At 40.8% G+C, this 23,817-nt stretch overlaps 1 protein-coding gene across 2 annotated transcripts in view; it reads right to left on the bottom strand.

Annotated features, from left to right (window-relative positions):
• The window catches only part of LOC307035340 (poly(rC)-binding protein 4-like), a 30,493-nt gene that overhangs the window by 4,184 nt on the left and 2,492 nt on the right, over positions 1-23,817 (bottom strand). The window contains exons 2-12 of one of the 2 annotated variants that reach the window (XM_079674523.1): positions 15,498-15,687; positions 15,314-15,337; positions 13,952-13,984; positions 12,382-12,498; positions 9,352-9,483; positions 7,877-8,005; positions 6,680-6,754; positions 4,669-4,740; positions 2,921-2,962; positions 2,765-2,840; positions 2,228-2,277 (exon numbers count right to left, since the gene is read on the bottom strand). In XM_079674523.1, the coding sequence (XP_079530649.1) occupies positions 2,228-2,277; positions 2,765-2,840; positions 2,921-2,962; positions 4,669-4,740; positions 6,680-6,754; positions 7,877-8,005; positions 9,352-9,483; positions 12,382-12,498; positions 13,952-13,984; positions 15,314-15,337; positions 15,498-15,605 (858 nt within the window). In that variant the 5' untranslated portion in view covers positions 15,606-15,687. Of the gene's footprint in view, positions 1-2,227; positions 2,278-2,764; positions 2,841-2,920; positions 2,978-4,668; positions 4,741-6,679; positions 6,755-7,876; positions 8,006-9,351; positions 9,484-12,381; positions 12,499-13,951; positions 13,985-15,313; positions 15,338-15,497; positions 15,688-23,817 lie in introns of both variants that reach the window. The other variant, XM_079674522.1, reaches the window with a different exon arrangement.

Raw genomic sequence — 23,817 nt, forward strand, 5'->3', positions numbered from 1 at the left:
ACATTCCTTTCCTGAGAAGTAAGCAGCCTGTTCCACAATGTCTGATTTGTCACACAGCGACCTGGTTGGTCCGCCTGGCTATTATTGGCTCAGCAGTTATCCGTGGGGGTAGGGGGGGGGAGCAGCCAGCCTAAAGAGCAACACTAGAGACAATGGCCACAACACACCTCAAATCACAGATAACGTGTCCCTCCCACTGAGACCAAGAATCTCCACAGGACTCTGGCCTTTTACACCAGCTGTCAATAGACACCAGCTGTCAACAGCTCACCCACTTTGGTGTGCATGACCTCAGACAACAGCATTCCTGTCTCAACAACCTTAAAACAATGCACCCAGACCTAAATAAATGACACAGGAGACACCGCAGGTATGCTTGCAGTGTTGATTATTTTTTCACGAGGATTTTAATACCATTATTGCTGCACTATATTCCTAGGCTTCAACTATAAATGGCCTACATATTGTTTAGTTCCTGCTGAGGCAGTCTTTTGAAAGGACACAGGAAGAGCGATGGGATGGTTAGGGCAAAGCCATTTCTCTTCCGGCTAAATCTTCCTCCCGCAGAAGTACTGTACATACTGCTGACTTGGTGTAAGCAATTTCTCTGTGTGTGTGTGTGTGTGTGTGTGCGCGTGCGCGTGCGCGAGTCTCCTTCTGCGTTTGGTGTGAGCACAGAGCAGGATTGTGTGGCCGGCCTGAGGGGGGACGGGGGGCTGAGGAGACTCAGTCATGGTTATAAGTCCTCTCTTCTGGAACAATGGCTGGGTCTTACAGCTGTCCCTGTCACATATAACGCTGGAGTCCCTCATTTCCCTCATGCATTGTGCCACTGGATATGTGGGGGTTTGCTAGGTTAAAAAAGCCTTCAGACATTTTAGAAATGCTGTTGAAGGGTCATGGCTATATTCTATACAGTACAGTGAAAACCTAATCAATCAATCCTCTCTTATTTTCTCTCTATTGCACAACATCGGCAGCAAAGTAAAACAATTATTTAGTCTGGGATATTTCTTTGCCAATACGTGTAATTGAAGTAGTGTTTTGAAGTGAATTCCAATACACTTTAAAAGATAAGAACAAAATCAAAATTGAACAAATCAATGAAAAGACCCAAAAAAAATATGAAAACACACCAGTGAGATCCACTGTTGCACTGGGTTACATATCTTAGCTGTAGTTTATTTTGAGTCATTCCCACATACACCATCCTGCTGCTGTAAATACTCAGGCGGGTGTAAATCTGCAGATGGAAATAGTACCAGCAAATGCGTTATTCAGTCTACTCCAGGTCGAGAAATGTTCACTAAAAACGACAGGGCCTGGCTGTTTTAGGAAATTCCGTAGCCTTTTCAAAAAATTCTACCCTAAGTCTGTGACCTGATTTTAAAGATTTACATCGTCGTTGGGAAGTAATAAGCTTGAGGCAGTCATTGAGAAACACATTGTTTAGATCTTTTCACAGGATTTGTTGACGGTGATAAAAAATACAGAAGAAATGCCAGCCTTATCTTTCATTTTCTTTACAGCATTCATTCTTATGGATTAAATGCGGTTATACTTTATAGTTGATATAATACCTGCACATTACTTCCTAAATGCTTTCATTATACATTTCTCTTTACCAAATAAAACCCATTAGGATGCAAATTATTACAATTAATAGACAAATGCTCTCTGTCCAAACCAAGCAAATGCAAAGCTAGTGCTCTTCGGAAGGGAAATGTAGTCCGTCTTTATTTTGAAGTACATCTCTGCATCGTGATTTCTTCTCTCAGATTTGAAAGACGTTTCATCAAACCCTGGTGGAGGCTAAGTGAAGAGGGAAAGGATTTTTGTCTGTTTTCTTATTGGCTGTTTTGACAGCAGACAGCCTCTAAGTAGGTCAGGGAACATGAGAGGATTTACTGAGCACTCATGGGAGTCAATCTAAGACACTACAACTGCAGTACAGACAATAATGCAAAAGGATCCGTATCAGCTCAGAATCCCTTTAACCTTGGGTTAGTCTGAGGTTAGAATAATGAGGATAATTAGTAAGTTGCCAACATGTCTCTCATCTCTTTGAAGTCACATCCGCCATCTTTGCAGTTGCAGCAACCGCATCCAAAGTCACCTGCTCCTGCGCTGTGTTCATGTGAGAGGAGCGCTGGTTTGCTCTTGTTTTTCTCGTTGTTCAGATGGGAAAATACGAAAACAGAAAGAATAAAAACTTGCTTCTGCTTACATCATTGGGAATGAGCAGCTCCTGAGATGTCTGAGAGTTGGAGTCCATCCCTGATGAGAGAAAATGCAGGCGTCAAATTAATACAATTGACATATCATGCATTTTAATATTCATTCAACTCCTGAAGCCACACAATTTGGCAGTTATATGCTAGAAAAACCCTTTGAGCAGGGAACTCCAAGATATAATAAAGCAGTTAATTTCCATTTTAATGGCCTGATGTTTAACACGACACTCATTATTTTCCATCTCCGGATTCTCTGACTCTGCTGAACGTATCATTTCACATAATAGTTTCTATGTGGGAGCTATAAAGGCGTGTCTCCTCCTTCCTCACTGACACAAGCACATTATCAGAGCAGCTAATGACTGCACGCCTTTATTCCTCAGGTCAAAGGCAAGTTGGAAATCTATGACAGGTTACAGATGGAGTAGCTTTCTCTACTCGCAAACTGTTACATGATTTATCCATTTGCTTGACTGTCAGAGGATTGGGATACAATCCAGAGCAAATAGTGACTATTGTTAGGGCTTTACCAGGCATGATAGATGAAGCAGGCTGGGCCATAGGGCTCAGGCCTTGCTGCATTGACAGCTGATGAAGCTTAGCCATCTGTAAGAGAGAAAGCAGAACTTAATAAAGTTAAACACAAACTACACATTTGATATGACATTATAACGGTAATACTGTACCTCTGAGTGTGGAATGCCATATTGGTTTTGCAAAGTGTAGGCCTGAAAGACAGCGTTCTGTATTAGATAAATCACAGCAATAAAACATTATTCACAGGCAATACATCTGCATCCTCTTAATGGAAGTGCTGTGAATACATGCCTGTTTTGTTTTTTCAGAATAAGAGAAATACGGGTTTGTAGTTTTGCTCTGGACTGACTGTACACTATACTCTCTGATTTACTCCTCTTTCTTCCAATGCTGGTACTCCAGGCTTTGATTTATCTGTGTCTGAGATTTCTGCTTCCACCCAAATATAATAAAGGCGAATTCCATTTTATTGTGGTTCTAGCAGTGTTAAAAATAACGTATAAAAGATTGAACAAGAAAATATCTTTCCAAACACACAGTGTCCCTGTTATACTGAATAATCCACAGACGACAGTGTGAACAGTTACGGACTAATTGTCTCTGAAACTGGACCAGCACGATCAGTGCCACTGCTTCATGTTTGAAAATAAAAATAATAATTGTAAAATCAATTAAAAATGTTAAAATACAAAAAGTTAGCATACACTATTCTGTACCAGTTTTATTTAGAGTAGACATGTTACGTTTTTACACCCCAGAGAAATGACTCTTTTGGATTTTGGAGCAGTAGTGCAGCATTAAAAACGAAACGTCAACATCAATAACAGATAGAGAAAATGCAAAACCATGGTTTAAATGTTATTAAATAGAAAATCATCTTTATAATCAAATCCTAAAAAAATCAGGAAATTTGATTTTTTTCATTTATCAAGTTTGAGCTAAGAATCTTCAGGACCTCAAACAGAAAGGATTCAACTCAAACCCCAACACCTTCAGTGTATTGGGATGGCAACAAACCATCCAAAACAGGGACACAAAATCTATGCTAAGCTATACAAAAAATATATAATTTTTTTTCTGTAATTAAGGTGATTCAACCCTTTTTTTTTTAGAAAGGACTTGTTGAAAACATTTATTACTCAAAAAGTATTTGTGAACTCATGCTTGTTGGCTGCAACATTTTATTTCTACCTGCAGTCATCCCCCCATTTTCTTAAACAATGCAGACTCATTATGCTAACCCCTATTTTCTCTGGCTCCACCCATTGATTCTCACTTTAACCATATATCCTTCTATCCATCCATCTGTCTATCCATTCTAACTCAATTCTGCCTGACGCCAGCTGTCTGGATTCTATTACCAGCCCTTATGGTCATAAACATGTCATTATAATGCATCAGTACATTAGGGCTTTTTAAAGGACAGCAGAAACACACCACAAATTAGCAACAATAATCTTTCAATTTACAGCATGAGTGATCATAACATCTTTATATTTCATTCCCCACAATTACATTCTTTTCCAGTCATAGGCTGATTTTTCAGATTGCTGTATCCCTTTTGATATCAGGACAGTATCTGCTGTCATGGGAGTGTTCTCCTAAAGCCGGGCTAAAAAAGAGACTGTGTTGGTGGTGTGTCATGGCATCGTGTTTCAGGAGAGGTTATAGCTCTAATGACAGGGTAGAACAATAGCTGCAGCTTAAACTCAGCTGTTGTTTTTAATACCTCGAGCCAGAGGATGGACTGTGTAAATGTGGACATAGCACACAATCATCAGATCTTCACAGCCATGAAAGGCATTCCTGCTCTCTGCGATGGAGTTTAAGACCGACTTCCAGACAGATCTTTTAGATTTTATATTCAGAATGGAGACATTAATTAGTGTCCAGTTACCTGCTGGAGGTCCAGGCCACCTTGGGTGACGGAGTACATAGGGTGGGGTGCATATTCTGACGCTTCATACACCTACAAACACACAAGAGAAGGAAAAATTAAAAATAGCACATTATTGAAATACCTTCATGTTTATAAGTCCAGACAGTCATCATTATTATTGCAATGGAAGAGTGATTATTGAGTGTAAATGTTCTCCCACCAGCTGAAATCCATGGTAATGTAAAAATAATGAATAAAAAAATCCCAATTACATATTTTTCCCCTTTTTCTTTTTTGCCACGGATCATATTTGGTCTGAGATAGGCTCTCCAGGCTGCTTCTCTGACACTTTAATACACCTAACAGGCTTATAGCCCGTGACTCATCCGCAGACCCTTTTCCCATTCCACTTCATCTTCTCCTCTGACAAATTATACAAACATCCCTCATCACAGCGCTGCCTTCATTAAAGCCATCTCCCAGTGACTAGGACCTCACCCGGGTTTAATTTGATAGCTTATTATGGGGAATTTCAAAAAAACAAAGCCATTCCGTAAATTGACCAGAGTCTGAGGCAGCACAAACACTGTCAGAACTGCTGACAGCTATGCAGAAAATCTGACTGCTGCTGCAGCCAGAGCCGACGGCAGGTCTCCAGTCTCACTTGCTAATCTTGTGACTTGCTCCATGGGGGGGGGGGGGTATCTGTCCCTTCTCAAACAGCAGCATCTATACCACTCAACCCTACACTCACTCACAAAATAAACACCCTCACCCCCAACAGGAAGCAGTCTTGTTTTCCTAGTTTGAGCCAAGAACTTAATTGTAAATACCTTCCCATTATCATTTGTAGTTTGATTTGAATCGGGAAGGTGAGAGTGTCAGCACCCCAATGCTAATCCGGTTGTTCTCAAACATTTCAGATATTCGAGCGCAATGGCTCTTGTACAGGCATTTATTTAAAGCCACAAGCAGGTCAAAGTTCTCCCTTTTCTTTGTCTAGCACAACTGCCAGGGTGACATTTGTTTTGATTGAAATGCCTTACAACTTTTGGATGGACTTCAAAAACTATATCTAGTGTTGGAAACATAAGTGAAAATCAGGCTAAAATGTATCATTGTACCTTTTTAGCCCAGTCTCACGGCATTTCGTGTTACAGTCACAAAATTAATTTAATCTATTGTTTCGTGTTCACCAACACGATTTTCGCATTTTTTTAGTGTCACACAGCACGATTTTAAAAGCAATGCTTTCTATTGGTAGCATGTTTCGTGTGCACCACGTCTTTTTGTCCGGTCGGGTCTTGGAATACCAGAAGCTGTGTGGTTCATAAAAACATATTCTTACTCAATATCTTACCCTAAGCCTATCCCTTTTATTTTAAACTGTATAATGTCTGAGTTTTTTTGCTGTCCGTGAGGAAAAGAAATGGGACTCAGAGCCTCAGAATACTGAAATCTGTATTTTTTGTCATCTTTTTTTCCTTCTAATTTGTTAATATTTGGTGCAGGCACGAAGCATGTAGTTGTATAGAAATAGAGATGCATTGCTTTTAAAATCGTTCTGTGTCAGAATACTGAAATCTGTATTTTTTTTAATCTGTTTTTTCTTCTAATTTGTTATCATTTACATTGCTTTTAAAATCGTGCTGTGCAACACGAAAAAAAGGGGAAAATCGTGTTGGTGAACACGAATCAATACAGTAGATTAAAAATCGTGTTGGTGAACATGAAATGCCATGAGACTGTGTTGACCTTTTACATGAATATATTGCGCAAATTAAACATTGAAGTTACATTTGGCTCAAACTGCAACAAAATAAAGAGTTTTCTGACAGTATTAGCAGAACACACAAGAGAAGGATAATCATTTTGTTGAACATCTCTTTTTATATCTTGTAAGCAACACTCTAACCTTTACCGCCTCTAAAGCTTCTATGGCCCTAAAACGAGATTCACCAAACAGCTGGAGAATAACTGTGCTAGTCTATCATTTATAAGCTACCCGACATGCAGTAAAATCTCTCACCTGGTTCCCTGCGATGAGGAGGGCAGCTGGCGAAGGGCTTGGTCGATAGGGGATAGTGGCACCCTTCGGGGGAGACTAAGGAGTCAGAAACAAAACAAGTTGTAATAAATCTTCATCATAAATCTCAGGAATAAACTCACATCGACTCAAATGAATATAGCAATTAAGTGAAAGAGTGAGACACTAAGTGCAAATGGTGTGCAACTCTGGTACATTACAATTAATGATGAACTTAACTGCTAATGACACAGACATTATTCCTTTCCTTGTTTTCCTTTTGATAATATTAGTCATTCATTGAATAATTGAAGCAGTGGATAATAGCTCTGAGTTTCAGTTTGCATCGGAGCGGCTGGCTCTGCAGTGTCCCTCGCAATAAAACACGCATCCAAGGACAAGGAGATATGTGTAGGTAAAATGTAATTCAAACACCAATGAGAAAGGAGATTATACCGAGTGCACAACACCGTATATCTTATCAAGTATAACTGCACTATTGGCGTAACCGTTTCTGGCTTCAGAATGTAGAGCATATTTTATGCGGAAGTAGTCACAGCAAATTCTTTGTATAACTCTGCATAATTTAAATCTTGGAGCCAAAAGCAAGAAGCTGCTGGTACAGAATCCTAATGAAACTCCCAAGCCTTTGAAGAAAGCCCTGGAAAACTGGATCAAACTAGCAATTAGTCAGTCAGGTCCAGCTGCAATGCTAAAACAAAAAGGACTTGTGCACTTCCATGAACACACAGGGAGAAACTGTGCTCGGGGTTGTTTTTCTCTCATCTCCTCGATTTTCTCAAGAGAGCTGTTGTCTAAAGGTGCACAGATATTGCCACAGGCCAGTTTGTTTTGTGTTGGCAGCTTAGAGTCCTCCCCAACAGCTCTGACCTGAGAGCAGCACCTTTTCGACTTCATTCAATGTCTCGCATAGTGTAAGAGGGCGTGTATTATTTATTATTTTGAGCGATTTCCTATGTTAGATGATAGGAAATACTGTGGAATCCGTGTTCACAAGCGGGTTGTTTCTAGTTAAAGGTAGCATTACATAACAAGGAAGACAGACTACTAAGAATGCATTATTAACTGCAGCTGCAGTTCAATGAAACAATTATTTACCTCCCGTAGCTACAGCAGCAGAGCCCTGACAACATGTTAGCTAGGTATGTGGAATAAAGAGAGGAATAGTGAGCTTCCTACCTCCAGGATTACTGTGCAGATGAGTCTGACACACTGGATTACAGACTCCTGATTCCCAGATATCGTCACCCCTCGCTCGGTAGAGTTGGGCAGCAAATCCCCCGCCACCTGTATCTGAGCTCCGGTGCTCTGCAAATGATAGGGGTTTTAAAAGAAGGATTAGTTTGATTCCAGAGATAAGACAAGCCGTTATTACTCTGCCATGACTCCCACCCTGCTGGCTACACTGACCTTATATCCCTTCTCTTTTACTGACTAAGACCAACCATGCTGCTGTATTTTTATTATCAAATCCTGTCAGGTTTGAGATAAATGAAAAGTCACTTATGGTCAGCAGACATCATTCTCTCAATTAAAGCTGATATATTCATAATAAAGCATGTCTGCAGGCAAGGAGTGCTTTTAAAGATGTATCTACATTTACTGATGTCTCTATCAGACTGCAGGGTTTTTGGGGGACTTTGTTGAACCAAACATATCACAAGATGCAAGTGTAAGTGAGCATGTGTCCTGTGGCAACCAAACAAACAAAACACATCCGTAACTGAAACAAATTTGGGTTATGAACACAGCGAGAAAATCCATCTAACCGCAGAATATCCACTGGATGCTATTACCAGTCAAGGTAAAGTCTAAAATGAGAGAGATACTATTTGTAGTTGGGTACATCGCTAAAGTTACAGTGTCAGATGTCTCTGGCAACAGATCTGATATGTTTAATCCTGATGTTTCAACTGGGCCTTAAAGTTTTCCTTTCAAAGTTGCCATTGCTGAGTCATACTGTTTGTTGTGCTAAGTGTTCTTTCCGTACCGCATTGTCTCACTAACGTCCTGCCTTAATAGTCCAAATCCAATTTCACTATGGTGCCAACCTAAGTGCAGATACTACCACTTTGGTCTAGAAGGAAATATCTGAACTACTATTGGATGTATTGACGTGAATTGGTGTTCAGACATTCATGTTCCGCAGAGTATGGATTGTAAGAGGTTTTCTCTGGAACCAGCTTTAGGTCAAAATGTAGTCCTCCGATATTTGGTTAACGATCAAAAACCAACAAAACTAACAACATTCATCAATCTAAGCTCTACTTTTTGTTTGCTGCTAATGAGATTTGTTTTGCATTTGAGCCAGCTAAATTAAGATGGTGAACATGGTAAACACCATACCTGCTAAACATCAGCATGAAGTATTTTTTATTGTGAGCATGATATTATCTTACATAAACATTTAACTCCAAGCACTGTTGTTCCTCACATACTCACAGAGCTAGATAGATTTTCATGCTTGATCTCAGTACAAGCAGGATGAGTTATTTTTGACAGAATCGTGAAAATGAAATATCTCTCGCTTTGAGCTGCAGTTTATTTTCCCTCCTCTTCAGGAGCACATTTGTTTTCCTCATTTTTCAGTGTTCCTCCAGCATGTGCGGCATTGGGCAGGGCGGATGGGATACATCTGTTTTCTGGCTGCTCACCTCTCTGATCTCCTTTATCTTTGCCCCCCCCTTCCCAATGAGAGAGCCACACTGGCTGGCAGGGATGACCAGCCGCAGGGTGACTGGTGGCTTGGAGCTGATGGTGCCGTTGGCCACCAGCGTAGTCAGGTCCTGGAGAGAGATGTGGGGAAATATAATGTGGTGAGAGTTGGCATAGAGAAAGGGGGGAGGGAGAGAGAGAGAAACAGAGAGTCCCAGAGGGAAGGATCAGGCAGCAGAGGGCAAGGTGGAAATGGAGGGAGAGAAAAGCCACCAGAGGCAAACAAGGCTTTTATTTCCAGTAATGAGGAGCAAAGAGATCCTAAACTCATAGGTCGAGATGAACCAATTCATTCTGTTAATGGCAGCTGGAGCTAAGAGTAGTCCATCCTCTGCACCTACAGCCTCCTGTTTTCAGTGTTTCAATTGCTGTTGCCCAGATATAGGAGATGTATTTCAGTCTGATGTGGGGTCTTTAAAGGATGTTCAATCACTTGTATGAAATTCTGAATTGTCCATGAAGGGGAACATGAATCGCAGCACTGATTGCTTAAAAATTTTCACTAGCTGCATAAAACTGAGTCGAACAATTCTAGCACATTGAACCGGTTCACCTTGGTGTTCCTTTCCAGAAATCTTTTCAAAAAGTAAGGCGATGTAACATGACGATATACAGAAAGAAACATACAATTATTTACATCATTTTCATTTGCTTAGTCTGCTTTGCTTTGCCCATGAGATGAGGCTTCAGTTTAGGGGATCAAGGAATAGTTTGGACAAAGGTGTATTTGTTATCCTGCTGAAAGTTAGTTAAAAATATCAACGTGTTAAATATGAAACTATAAGCATTTTCTTGGAAAAAGCTAAATCGGCTTTCTTCCAACGCTCAGTAATTAAGTTGTTATATCTTTTTTAATTAATCTGTACAAAGCGGTAAAGACAACACCATGCTGTTTTAGGGATGTTTATGTTTATGTTCTCAACGACAGGAATATTGGACTCACACCAAGGAAAGCTCTTGAGAGAGAACAATTAAAACAAAAATCCTTTCAGTTTTTCAAGTTTGGTAACTGCTAAATTATTTAACATTAACCTCCCAGTGGATAAAGTTTAAATGTATGCAACTGACAAAGCCTGTTGATAATAACAGCCCAAGAAAATGTTTAGAAAAATGTGTTATCCAGATGTTTATGTGGATCAAGAACCGCACTGAGCTGGGTTTCAGAGTGCAGGTATAGCTAACATCCTGTGCCTGCTCTCCTGTGGGTGGAGATTGAGCTTTTAATTAATGAACAGTGTGTCTCTGTGAACCTTTGAAATGTAAATGTGCTGCGCTGTCTCTCTTCCCATCAGAGTTCATCCCAAAACAAAATGTCTGACAGAATGCAAAGCATGCAGCTTGCTTTCCAACGGTTTGTGTTTGCTATAAAATTAGCTTGACTTAAGAAGGGACAGTGTGGATGTGTTGCCTCGAGGGATTTTACTTAAGACGGGAACTGCATAATGTTTCCAATAACTGTGAACCTTATATTTGAAAGGCAAATTTTGACGTTGCTCTTGTGCCTCTTTGCTCCATGTCTATATTTAGTGAGGCGGATCAGGCTCTTGACGTCTCGTCTCATTACAAGAGGGGCACGCAGCTCGTCGCTGCAATCACAAGACTCTGGGCTTCTTTTTCTTTATTTGATCTAAAAATACGAGCCACATCTTAACAACTATGAATGTTCCCATTCTTCCCTCTGACATCCTAGCCAAAAAAGAATCAAACTCCCAAAGCGCATTGGCGAGAACAGACACAAGCACTGCTCATTCAAAGAGTTGTTGGTCTTAAATCCCCCAAGCATATTGTGTTGCTTGTGAGATACGAACACGGACAGATTATGTGGCTTTCATGCACACTGAGCCTCGACACCTGGGAACAGAATACATGTAGGATACTGCAGTGTAGTGCTACTGCATTGTATTGTGTTATTGGAGAAATGGTTTCAGATTATCACATCATTTAAATTGCTGAAGAGTGTGTTTTTGCAATCATGTGGCAGCAGTTGGGGAACGCTTCCTCCATAAAACAGACGGAAACACACACAAGTCATCAAGTGCTAAATGAAAGGACTAAGTGCGCCTGTGTAATCATAAACTGTTGAGACAGAAACAAATGCCAAGTCTAATACTCCGTGGCCAAAAAGCTGATTATTCCCTCTTTGTTTTTAATTAAATGTGTCACAGATACGATAACTCAACTTTGGTGGATGTGGCGCGCAGTGGGTCAGCCAACACGTTGCCATGGAAACTCAAGAGTTTCAGGGTTGAAAAGATGTGAGTGCAAAAAGTCTTTAATGAATACCGCACTGCTCTCCCAGCCAGCGTGTGTTTACTGAAGGCTGTCGACCTGAGCAGGGAGCACCTGTTTCGTTGCCAGTGTCTGCTGTGATGCTAAATCTGAGTGAAGACGACTCTCATTCCACCATATTAATTAGCGCAGTGACGGACAGTCACCATGGGGATTAATAGCAAGAAGAACCTGTCATCCACAACTCATTAGCAGACGATGACAAGGTATCCAAATCCTTCCCATTAGCATTATTTGTGACTTTGATACAAGTGGACTGTGTTGCCAAGTAAAACACATTTATATGAAAAATAACTTCCCGGATAAATGCACAACAAGCATCACGTCATTCCACTGACAACGGCAGCTAAATCCACTAATCCTACATTTTCCTCTGCAGCGTTTTCATATCTCTGAGTGCTATGAAACGAAGCTAAAGCATTTCCTTCCATCATTTCAGTTTAGAGTATAATCAATGGCGATAAAAGCACATTAGTGGTAATGTGCAGATGACATGGTTCCTTGTAATGATGGTGAAATGGCTTCTCACCTTTTTGGCTCTACTATGACTTCCAAAACAACTTCCAAAAGCTTGCTTTGACATTTGCAATCGCACAGTGCTATGTTTGCTCAGTTGTATGGACACGATGAGCTGATTTCACCAGTATGTGACACCATTTAGTGACATGCAGGACCGTTACCTCCTCCAGTTTGTAGGTGATCATGGTGAAAGCTCTGAAGACGCAGTCTGTGGAGCCGGTGATGGTGATGATCCTCTCTGGACAGGAACCCTCTGAGATATTTACGCGAGCGCTGCTCTGTAGGGACAGAGGTCAAAAGGTCAGTTAATGGTCAGCACTGATTAACATGTTTGACAGTTGGCATTGTATACTTGTAAGCTCTCTTTCTTAGACTTAAAGGAGAAGATCAATACCTGTGCTAGGAGCAGTACCTTACTGAAAGTGCTTGATGGTTAATTTTATTCAGCTTTCGCCAAAGCCAGGCTAGCTGTTTTCCCTGCTTACAGTCTTTATGCTAGGCTTAGCTAACCAGCTACTGAATGTACTTACCAATATACAGAACATTAACAACATGAGAGTGGTTTTGTTCTTTTACTCTAACTTGAGCAAGAAACCAAACAAGCCGATTTGGTAAAATGTCAAACACTGTTTTTAATCTTCTTGTGGTTGGGTTTCCAACTAAGAGGCCTGAGATATACCTTACAGTAAAACACATCTGTGGACAGTAGTAGTCAAGTGACATGATTTAAAATGAAGTGAGACAGAAAGCTGAAGCTCCCATCCCATATCCCACACTGATAACATAATGTAGTTTCTTCTGGGGGAGTGAATGACAAATGTCCTGCCCTTCTCCTTCTATTTTGTGTCCTTGAGGTAAAGTCACATGAGACAGGCTCTGAGCTTCAGGACGATTTCTCCCGTCACTCCAGTGAGTCATGATCCCACTGGGACCGTTAGGCCTGGGGAGCGGGTGACCGGGTGAGGCTCGTACAGTTGGAAAGTAAAAAGGCCAAAACTGGCTGGCTGGATGAATGGGTAGATGACTACCATGGGTGAGTGGTTTATCTATCAGCTCTGCAGGGCTGCATTGTCCCATGACCTCATTGTTCCTCTGTTTATCCCTCTGCCTCATAAAGTTCAACATTAAACCCTAGCAGCCAGAAAAAGAATCAAATGTACAGCCAAGGTGTAAGCCTAATTACTTTTTAATACAAAGAGGTAACCAAGCGGTGTTAGTTTGGCTGCACCCTTGGGATTTATAAAGAGAGAATGGAGGGGAAGAGAAAACGTAAGTTGTTTTAAGCAGGAACAGATAAAGGGTTTGGTTAGCAGGCAGCTACAAGAGGGGTAGGTAAAGGATGGGGGGAGAGAGAGAGGATTTAAATTGAAAAGGTGTCGTTATTGCCCAAAAGGCAATCTGGACAATGTTCCTGCCCTGTATGCTTTTCAGACTCAAAGATCATACAGAGAGAACTAAGCTTTACTATTAATACATACAATGTACAAGGCCAGAGAGCCTGCGCAGCATTAAAGGCCTTCTGGGATTGAATTATATTTGCTCTTAAAATGAAGAAGAATTGTGGTCGGTTCATGTCTTAGTAGCAGAAATAGGGAACGAAGAGGGCTTATTTTGTCTGTATTTCTTTCTGACACGCAGTCAGAAACATATTTAATAACAATATCAAATAGAATAACTGATGCAGACTATAAAAAGCTGTTGTTTTAAATCTCTAAATTATGGACACAGTACCTCTTCTCGTATTCGTTTCACAGTCTCTCCTTTCTGCAAAAGAGAAGATGAAGGACAGCTTTAAACAAGATCAAATGTGTTTCATTTAAAACATCACGGTGTCCTCAGCCTCTAAGTGAAACTGGCTATTTTAAACCACGAAAGTCAGAATTGAATTTAGCAGAACACATTTCAGCTTGTGTTTCAATGTGCAATGTATCGCAGCGGTGATCTCTGTACTGCTGTCTCAAAAAGATATCAAATGGATCTGTGTGTCTGAACGGGACGTACACCTGCTGTAACGGCTCAATATGCAGCGTGTGTTAAGAGCTCCTGCTAGGGATATGAACATTATGTCAGACTTGTGTCTCGCTGCAGCTCATCCTCTGCTGGTTTTCAGATTGTTTCTTCTCCTTTCTTCTTTTTTCTTTGGGCTTAAGTCCATCCAAGCTGTCACACCTGTGTTCACACCATCCTGCATCCACTGACTGACCGTATCAAAAACATTATCATGTCCCACTCTTGGCTACACTGTTATTTATTTTATACTCCAGGAAAATGTATTATTAAGTGGTGCATTGTGATTCTGGTGTTTTCTATTGATGAGCAAAGATAAGAGGTCTGCCAAATAGATGGAGAGGTTTGTCATTAGTCCAAGTACTGCAGATCAAGTGCCTCTCTGTGTTGAGCTGTGCCGTCTCTATTTTTCTTTTCTCTATTTTCTTTAAGATATTTTGATTTGCAGTCCTTTGTGGGATCTTTCTCTCCAACACTCTTTATTTTCTTGGTTTCATATATTTGTTTGTCCCTGTTCTGTCTTCTATTGATGTCTTTTGTAGGTGTTGTATTACAAGGCGTTATAGCTGGAGCCAGCGAGGCAGCATAGAGCAGCCAGGCCTTTCCTAGCAGACACTTAAAGTGCCCACGAGGGGCCTACAGTAATATGTCATTGCAGCTCAGTTTCAACAGGAGGCTTGCAGTCAATGCACTTATGTTTCTGTTTGATGGATTACTGGGTTGCATCATGGGTTGGTGGGGGTGGTGGCAAAGTCTTAAGAGGGTTGGTTTAGGGCAATTACATTTAGAATGGGGATGTTCAAAACAAAAATTGTTTGTTAGGGAGCTTTGTGCTCTGCGATGATTTCAAGATGGAAAGGAGGAATTATTCCACAAAGGCGTATTATAAATCTACATAAAAGGCATCAAAAAGGGATTTGGCTTTGAAAAATGTAAAATATAGATACATTTGAACAAGATTAGACAGAGAATAGCATTTAAAAAACATAAGCCTCATCTAATAAAGCAATATAATTGGTATTTATTATATATTCTATAAAACATCAGCAGTTTCTGGTGTAGTAGAATACAAATAGGGATTCCTACCTTTCCTATGATGCTTCCAACCTCCTAAAAAAACAAGGAGATAAAGGTTATTTCATACACTGAATTCAATTTTAAAAAGCAATAACATATACTGTATAATGCTTCATTATTTATGAAGTTTATATATTTGTAATACTTAACGAGGCAGTTACTCATAAACATATTATGCGCAGGAGGCTCGTACCTTTCCATGCATGAGCAGTCGTAGTGTGAGGGTCACTCCCAAGCCCCCGTCTGCAAAGTCCTGCTCACAGTTCATAGTGATGTGGGAGTGGCACGCAGGGAGACGCATGAACAAGGCTCAGTCGCTGGTCACTCAGCCAAACCAAGGCCAGCACTCGTTCTCTGGCTCTCCGGTGTCTTTCAGTGTCACTCTGAAAGAGAAGAGAATTAAGTTAAAATACATTTTTTGTCTTTTCAAAAATAATTTCCATCCTACCAAAGTCACAAACGTTTGCATTCATGCTCACACAGACATCATTGTTTGCACTCAAGATCTCACTGATGTCGTGGCATAAGAATTTCAGTCATGCTGAGCATTATGTGCAACTATTCATCAAATAGCCATTTTCTTTAAATTCTTGTATGAAAATATTCATACTGTATCAAACAGAATTGTTGGCTAAATGATAATTCCTTGAGATGACAGACATTCAAATGAACAAATGAAAATTCTTCCCCATCAAATACATCTATATTTTTAAAGGCCTTTGAAAAAACATCAAATCAAGAATCTGTGTGAGGAACTTCTATAAAAGTATGAGTCCGATGTACTATTGATGGTAATTCATAATGAAGACCATCGTGTGTGTAGGATATTGTCAGCTTCGGGGTCCTAACAGTCTGTGGGTTGCCATCGGTGACTAACACACTATCTGTGCGTCTTCATTAACTGACAAGCAGTTCCTCTCACAGCCAGTTGAGTGATTAGTGAAATTGGTAGAAAAAAAACCAAGTATGTCCTCTCCGTCAAGCCAGGCGTGAGTGTTATACTAAGTTAATAAAATTCCATTCAAATCCAGTTTTCATAAAATTGGAAATATTTGGAATTTCTTTTGGGACCTGACTTCTATCTACTCCATCTTCATCAGTCAGTCAGAGAGAGAAACAGTCTTATGGGCAGAGTTTATACTCAGACAGCAGATAAGGAACATCTGTGTTGATCCCAGAATGACAATGTGGCAGCAGCGACGTGCATGTCAGTAATGTCACATTGGGTATTATGATTAATGTGCGAGTCACCTGGCGGCTCAGTCTCAGAATGATGTGTATAATTAGTTCATGGAATCATTCGTGTTGCCTCGTGATTTATATTTGCTTACATTTGTCAGCCTGGACAGGGGAAGTAGATGGGATGCGTAAATATAGCTACACCATGGATGCTGTGTGACGAGCAGAACATAAAGAAAATGAGATATTCCTTTTATTCCTGATTTTTTAAAGGATGTGAAAAATGCTTTCAATTAGAGTTATACACCTATTTTATTTATTGATGATTACTCAGATGATTATTTTATTTAATTCTGCCGGAAAACATCAACAAAATATTTAGAAACATTATGACTTTAAATGTTCCGTTTAGTCTGAACAACAGCCCATACGTTATTTCTCATTACTGTAGCTGGATATAGATAATGTCTTTTACTTAAAAGACTAAAGTTGCATCTATCAGAAGCACTTGGATGAAAAGTCTGAAGATTTATCATCAGGAAACTATGAAAATGATTTCCAAATGTTGTGAAGTTCCTCAAGTTAATGTAGAAATATATTGGCCCTGAACAAAGTGGACCTGACAAGTGATCTCCCTCTTTAGCCGGTAGCGTAGAAATAAATAATTATTGAATTATCAATGCGGCTGTTGATTCATTTATGTCGATTGTCTCATTCATTAAATTACTTATCCTCAGCTCTGCTTACAACACTACATATAAAAAGCCTTTGATTTTAATCAGGCTGTTCAGACCTTTGAGATATCAGAGGAATTCTTTATCACCATAGATCATGTTAACCACTCCTTTTCAGTGACTCTCCTCCTTGTTGACTCATCAAGGCCACTTGTTTGTCTGCCAAGTGAATTCCAACCAGCCTACAGAGCCACCAGCAGCCCACTGCTGCAATCCTAATGACGCCGCCTGGCATATGTTTGTGTCTTTCCTAAATCTGCATGCTGTCTGTAGATTTGGTGAGCTACGTGAGTAGATCATGTTTAATAAATGGGTGTTATTTTAGATGAGATTCAATTCCTGAGAGACTTGTTGTAGGCAGGTTTATTGCTTTTGCATAGTGCACAAGGCCACTGCTGCTCCGTTGATTTATTCATGCACTGGATGCTTGCAAAGAGACGTTAGAATGCTCACACACATCCTTCTTAAGATCCTACAGAGCTTGACGGCCTGTGTGGGCTTTATATTCCCCTCCACGGCCGCGGTGCAGTCTGACATGCCAGCCGGTCAAAATGTGGTAGTAAGTGGAGCAAGTGTCTTTTTCTTGTATAAGATTGCACCAAATCAGACTTCCTTTCCATTTTCTTGAGGGATGCTCAATGGGTTGACTTATAAAACTATCAGTTTGACGCTCATCTCCATACAATTTCCATACATATCAAACAAACCCCAAGGGTGACTTGAGATAAAACTAAATATGGAGCATTTTGCTTGCGGTTAGCTACAGATATACTTTAAGACAGCGTAATTGTGACTTTAGGCTTGATCGATGCATCCTGAACACGTGTTATCACAGAGCACATTTGTGCAACCCGTGGGCTAACTTCATTATGTCAAGGCACTGAAGAGCATGGCTAAAATGTTAGCGTCTTATTGCATTAGGAGCTAATGGTTGGAGGCATCTTTATGTTCTGCTCTGTGGGTTGATAACAAGGCATGTGCTCTGTGTCTGTGTGAGGGCGGAGAGTCTCTGAACTCCTCATTTCCAGAATCCCAAGCAGCAGCGTTCCAGGATGAACAGAGCCCCTCTGTTCTAAATTAGACCTGGTAACTCAGAACAGGGAATTAGCAAAGTGCAGACTGCAGCACCCGGCTGCCAAAATAGTCAGAGCAGGAGAGCGAGGCAGAGAGCATCGACTGTCCTGCTCCACTGTCACTGTGTCACCTTGGTCCTGCTCTGCCTGACTGAATCTGTCTGCAGAAGGTTCTTGTTATGAGTCACTGCTTGGATTCATCTTTAAATACCCTGAATGAAGCATGACTTACGAAACCAAATGATTGACACAAACTTAAGGAATGGCCATATGAGGAAATTCATCAGTCAGCTCTTGCCTGTTTAAAACGTTTTTATAAGTAAAAAACATAGATTATTTGTCTGGGCAATATGGAGAAAAAACAAATATCCACAACAATATTGTAGGGTTCATTCATTCACCATTGGTGCTTTTAGAAAATATCCTATAAATGTGGCATTGCCCCAGTAACACACTATTCAAGGGGAACACGAACAGGCAGTTTGACCTTAATATCTGAACATAAAGATGAATATAATGTGTGATAAACAACAAAAGCTGTTTGAATGTGTCCTTAACTGGTTCTCATAAGTACAATTTTACAAAAAGGATTCCTGCCAAAGAAACAAGACACGATTCATTACCGGAAAATGGAAAAAAACAAAATGATCCTTTAGGATATCGAGAGGTGTTTTTCTCTTTTGGCCTTAGTTCTGTGTAGCATACATCAAAGAAGTCTTGGATAAAAGCAACCAGCGTATCCTTGACAGCCACCAGCAATATTTAGCCGTGTTTTCAGGAGCATCCACTCCAGAGAGTCAGCGAGATGAAAAGGATGTTGTGCAGCCCGCTTGTCTAGAGGACTGGACACCTGTTCAGAGGCAAACATGTCTCTCTCGCACGCGGCAAACAGACGGCTCGGGGCCGGCTTAGAGAAAATGAAGAAGGAATGAGAGCATGCCTGATCTCCATGGTGAAAGATAGAAACAGGGTTCCCCTCTGCATATAACGCAGACAGGGGGTCGGGGGTATTGAGTGTCCGCTCCATAAACACACAGAGGCAGAGAGGATAAGGTGTCCCCCGGGTGGGCACATAGAGAGCAGTAAGTGCAAGGGTGTCAACGTGTGTACACGCGTATGGCAAGGGCAAGAGGTGAGAGACCATTTACACACATAGAGACTGCCACGCTCACAGGACCGTGTGCAGAAAAACAAACCCACGTACAGCTGCTGGGATGAAAGAAGGAAACAATTCACACACACTAACACACACACCGGCAGAAATCGTCCTGTTGAAACACAAGAGCGAACAAAAGCTTTGATCTGCTGAGAAGCTCCGCAGGAGTCAGATATCTGTCATGGACAAACTCAAAGTCCTGCCATGTTTGAGTGCATGGGATGACACAATGAGAGTGTCATTTCCTGAGATGATGATGATGACGATGATGACGATGATGATGATGACGATGATGATGATGATGATGATGATGATGATGATGATGATGATGATGATGATGATGATGATGATGATGATGATGATGATGATGATGATGATGATGATGGACAAATGGTTGAGTAAAAGAGAGGAGTCCTGTTCTTCACTATAGTGGTCAGTGCTAAAATAAGACCCTCAGGGAAACGTCTGCACACATCCACACAATAACACACAAGTGTACCCACCAAAAGAAATGTAAATAGGCCATTCGGAGCTTCTTTAAATGAATTGTACTGCGTGCTGTAACCAAGAGCATGTGTAGAAGCTCTACATTGTGGAAAATATTGGAATAGCGACTGCCTATTCAAGAGAGCCTGCATACGAACATTTCAGCAGAGTTACGACTTAATGCAGAGGCTTCTTGATTAATGAACTATTTGAGGCTGCATGTTTGGATTAGCTTTAACAGCATCACTGCCATAAGTCATGCTGGGATTCATCAGTAATATGGCTTTATGAGCCGAGACGAGTAATTATGTTACTGCAGCCAAGAGCAGACTGTATGCTACATAAAACTCTTGAACAAATGAAGCACAGTTTATACCTCCTCTCCCACTTTCATATATTATGCTCTATCAATTGTAGCTGCACTAAACCTGAATCCACACTGAGCACAGTTGAAAGGTTCTTATGGGTTTTATAATAATAACACATTTGATCAACTTAATACAACACAACCACCGTTATCCGATTTCCGTTAAAATATTACTCGGATTGGTGCAGAGAATATGTGAGGTCACTGTTTTTCTCAACTGAACCCCCACTTAAATCTACAACAACGAAAAAAAGTAAATTCCATAACGCTTTGACGGGTGAAGCGCAAAACTTTAACACTTAAAAGCACTTGATTTGAGTATTAAAATGTTACTTTACCATGGTTGCACTTCAACAACATCATCACTGAGATGAGAGAGCGAGAAGAGGAGAGGCTTTAGTTGTGAAACAGGAGAGGCTTGAAATGAAAGAGCAGTGTTTCATCTCTCAGCGTGTCTGTCTCAGCTCTGTCACATATTATAGGAGGGGTCAGCCCTCGGGGCAGAGGGGACCGTCGTCCAGGATCAGCCCCCCCAGCTTCAGATGGTGTTAGAGCATAACAGACTCGGCCTGCAGAGCGAGCCGCCTGTCAGCCACAGAGCCCCAGAGAGGGTTATCAGACCCCTAGGCAGATCTACTTCCCTACAGCCAAGAGGAGACCCACAGTTCACTGCAGCCACTTCACAAAATGTGGGCTCACGCTGATAAGATTACCCAAAAGCAGTGTGGTTTAAAGTCCATAATCTGTGGCGTTTTAGAGTGAATACAACTACAAGATATCCTGTGCTGTGACCAAAGGTTCAAAGCATCTTTCAAAACTGTACTAGTTTTATTAATTTGGAGCACAACAAATTAGTTATTATACAAGTCAAACATATTTTTTCCTAAATCAGAAGTAAAAGTCTCTATACAAGAGCAGATTATTTTATTCACAGCTGTCATTCCACTCTCCGCAATATGATGACAGCACAGACTCCTCAGATCATTGACATCAGAAACGGGTGCATTTGCAAAGTCTGTCATATCTCAAAGTGGCCAGAATCAATACATTCGTGGCTTATTGTCACGCCAACTTAAAATGTGTCAATATGGAGCCACAGAATCTGCCTCACTAAGAGTGAATCCAATAGCTAATGAACAGGAGTGTAATTCACATTATTATGGCAGTCTACTCTAAGCAATCACTTCCTGTGAGTGTCAGGAAGTAGTTTTTAGTTGATTCTGGCCCAATAGTGTTTACCCTTGAATGAACATGACCACTGTGCGAGAAACATACATTGATGAAGTGTTGTTTCACAGAGGATCCTGTCTCTTCATTAGTTAAACCTGAGTTCCTTCCTCCTTTTTCTCATTATTGCCACCAGGGATGAGAACAACACAAAGATACAGATAATGAACCTTATGGGGCCGTGTTTCTGGGCTGTCAATTGTTATCTCCCAAGAGGCGGCTGGTTCCAGACACAGAGTGACACTGTCTGAGCCTTTATTTACACTGGCTTTAGTTAGCATGGGGACTGTGGGGCTCAAGTCCTTAAACGGCACACTTTTCATTCCTATCTCAGTTTTAGGCTCATACTCACTTTCAGTATCAATTAATGTGCCGATTATTTTTCCTATGATTTGTTTTGTCTCTCAAATATTTAGAAAATGAGTCTAAGGTGCTCTCTTAAAATGACTTGTCAGTATCATACATAAAAAAATAAGCAAGTCATCCCATTTAAGAGACCAACTCCAAAGAGATGTCTGGCTCTTTTGCTTGAGTGATTAATCGTTTGGCAAAATAATTGCAGATTCATTTTTGGCTGGTCGCATAATTGATTTATTGTTGGAGTTCTATTTTTCATATTAAAGATCACCTACAATATGTTGTGGAAAACATCATGTCTTTGTACATCACGTGCTGTTTGCATTCGATTATACACTTTGAGTGTTTATCCCTGAGGAAAATTCTGATCATTTGCCTTGCCTTGACTTACAATTGAATGCTTTTTATTATTAGAGAGCTTCTACGAGAACCATATATCATTCTGAATGTTCTTTTTTGGCATGGCAGAGAATACACTTTGGCAGGGTATTAACTCCAGCTTTTATCCCATCCCTCTTGCTGGATGAAGGTCACTCTCTATCTGCAAAATGACTTTCCTCTCTTCCCTTTCATCCCTGCTTTCCTCCCATCCTCCACACCAGGGCACGAGTCAGAGAATCTGACACCTCAGAGAAAAGGGAGGAGAGGCGATGGTGGAGAACAGTATACAGAGAAAGGAGACAAATTAAGGAAAGAAAGGGGGATAGATGAGGACAGTTGCAGGAAGAGAGATGAGTTGATCGATATTCCAAAGAAACAAGTAACCTGAGAAGACGGGGCCTGGTCCTGCTTCCTTGAAAAACAAGACACCGTTTTAAAAACAGGAATTAAATCAATCGAAGCAGAGATGGTGCAGGAGTCCTTGTTCCGATTCACCGTACAGTATCCTTCATCGTGGCGTACAGTATGTCTGCAAAGTCATAATGTTTACACCATCGCCACGCTTAAGTTAGCCGAGAAGCTGGTGTGTTATTTGGTATACGACAGTACCCGCGCACGTTGAGCTGAAACTACATATTACATAAGCTCCTCAACAAACTGAGCGCAAACCCAAAAATAGTGCAGTCCCTGTTAAATATTTCAGGCACTCGGCAGCTGAAGAGGGGGATAAAAGGCTTCTCTCATTCTTGGTCGCTATACAAAAACACACACATGTACACACACACACACACACACACACACACACACACACACACACACACACACACACACACACACACACACACACACACACACACACACACACACACACACACACACACTGATGCAGATGGCCAATTGAAAAAAAAACTCAATTTAGGGTACTGTATAGTGAAGCGGATTACTGTTGAGACTGTTTGCTTGTTAGCTTGCTACACAGCACTTACTAACAGTAGTTTAGCATACGCCTTCCATATTATCCATATTTCTTAAGGGGGTTTCTTTACATTATTTATGAAAGAAGCTCTTTGAGAGTGACTTCTGAACTAAATAAATCACGCTCATGAGACTCTTTGCGAGACACAACAGGAGAGTCATGGGGCCTGCTGGGTCAATCTTTGCAGCTCGACACAGAGCTATCTTTTCATAGCGAGGACAGCCTGTGGCTCTGTCAGCCACTGGGTCAGGCTTAAGAACAGCAGCGAGGGTCACATTCTGCGTCAGAAAGAAAGGCTCTCTTCATAAACAGGACAAGACGCTCCAAAACAAAGGAAACAACACTGTTCCATCATTAAGCATTCATGTGATTTTGCTTTCCAGACCACTTCCTGGTAAAACATTAGGATTATGAACTGACATCTAATGTAATCGACAAAGCTGAATGAGAGGGAATGGAGCCTCAAGAGTCTGTAGTTATTAGATAGCGACAAGCACCGGTTAATTGCTCAAATGCAGGTTAATTGCTACAGGGGATTTGTCTCAAATATTGGAGAGAAAATTAATTTGTTTCACAA

The sequence above is a fragment of the Notothenia rossii genome (genome assembly GCF_949606895.1).
Source record: "Notothenia rossii genome assembly, chromosome: 4".
Classification (NCBI taxonomy): Eukaryota; Metazoa; Chordata; class Actinopteri; order Perciformes; family Nototheniidae; genus Notothenia; species Notothenia rossii.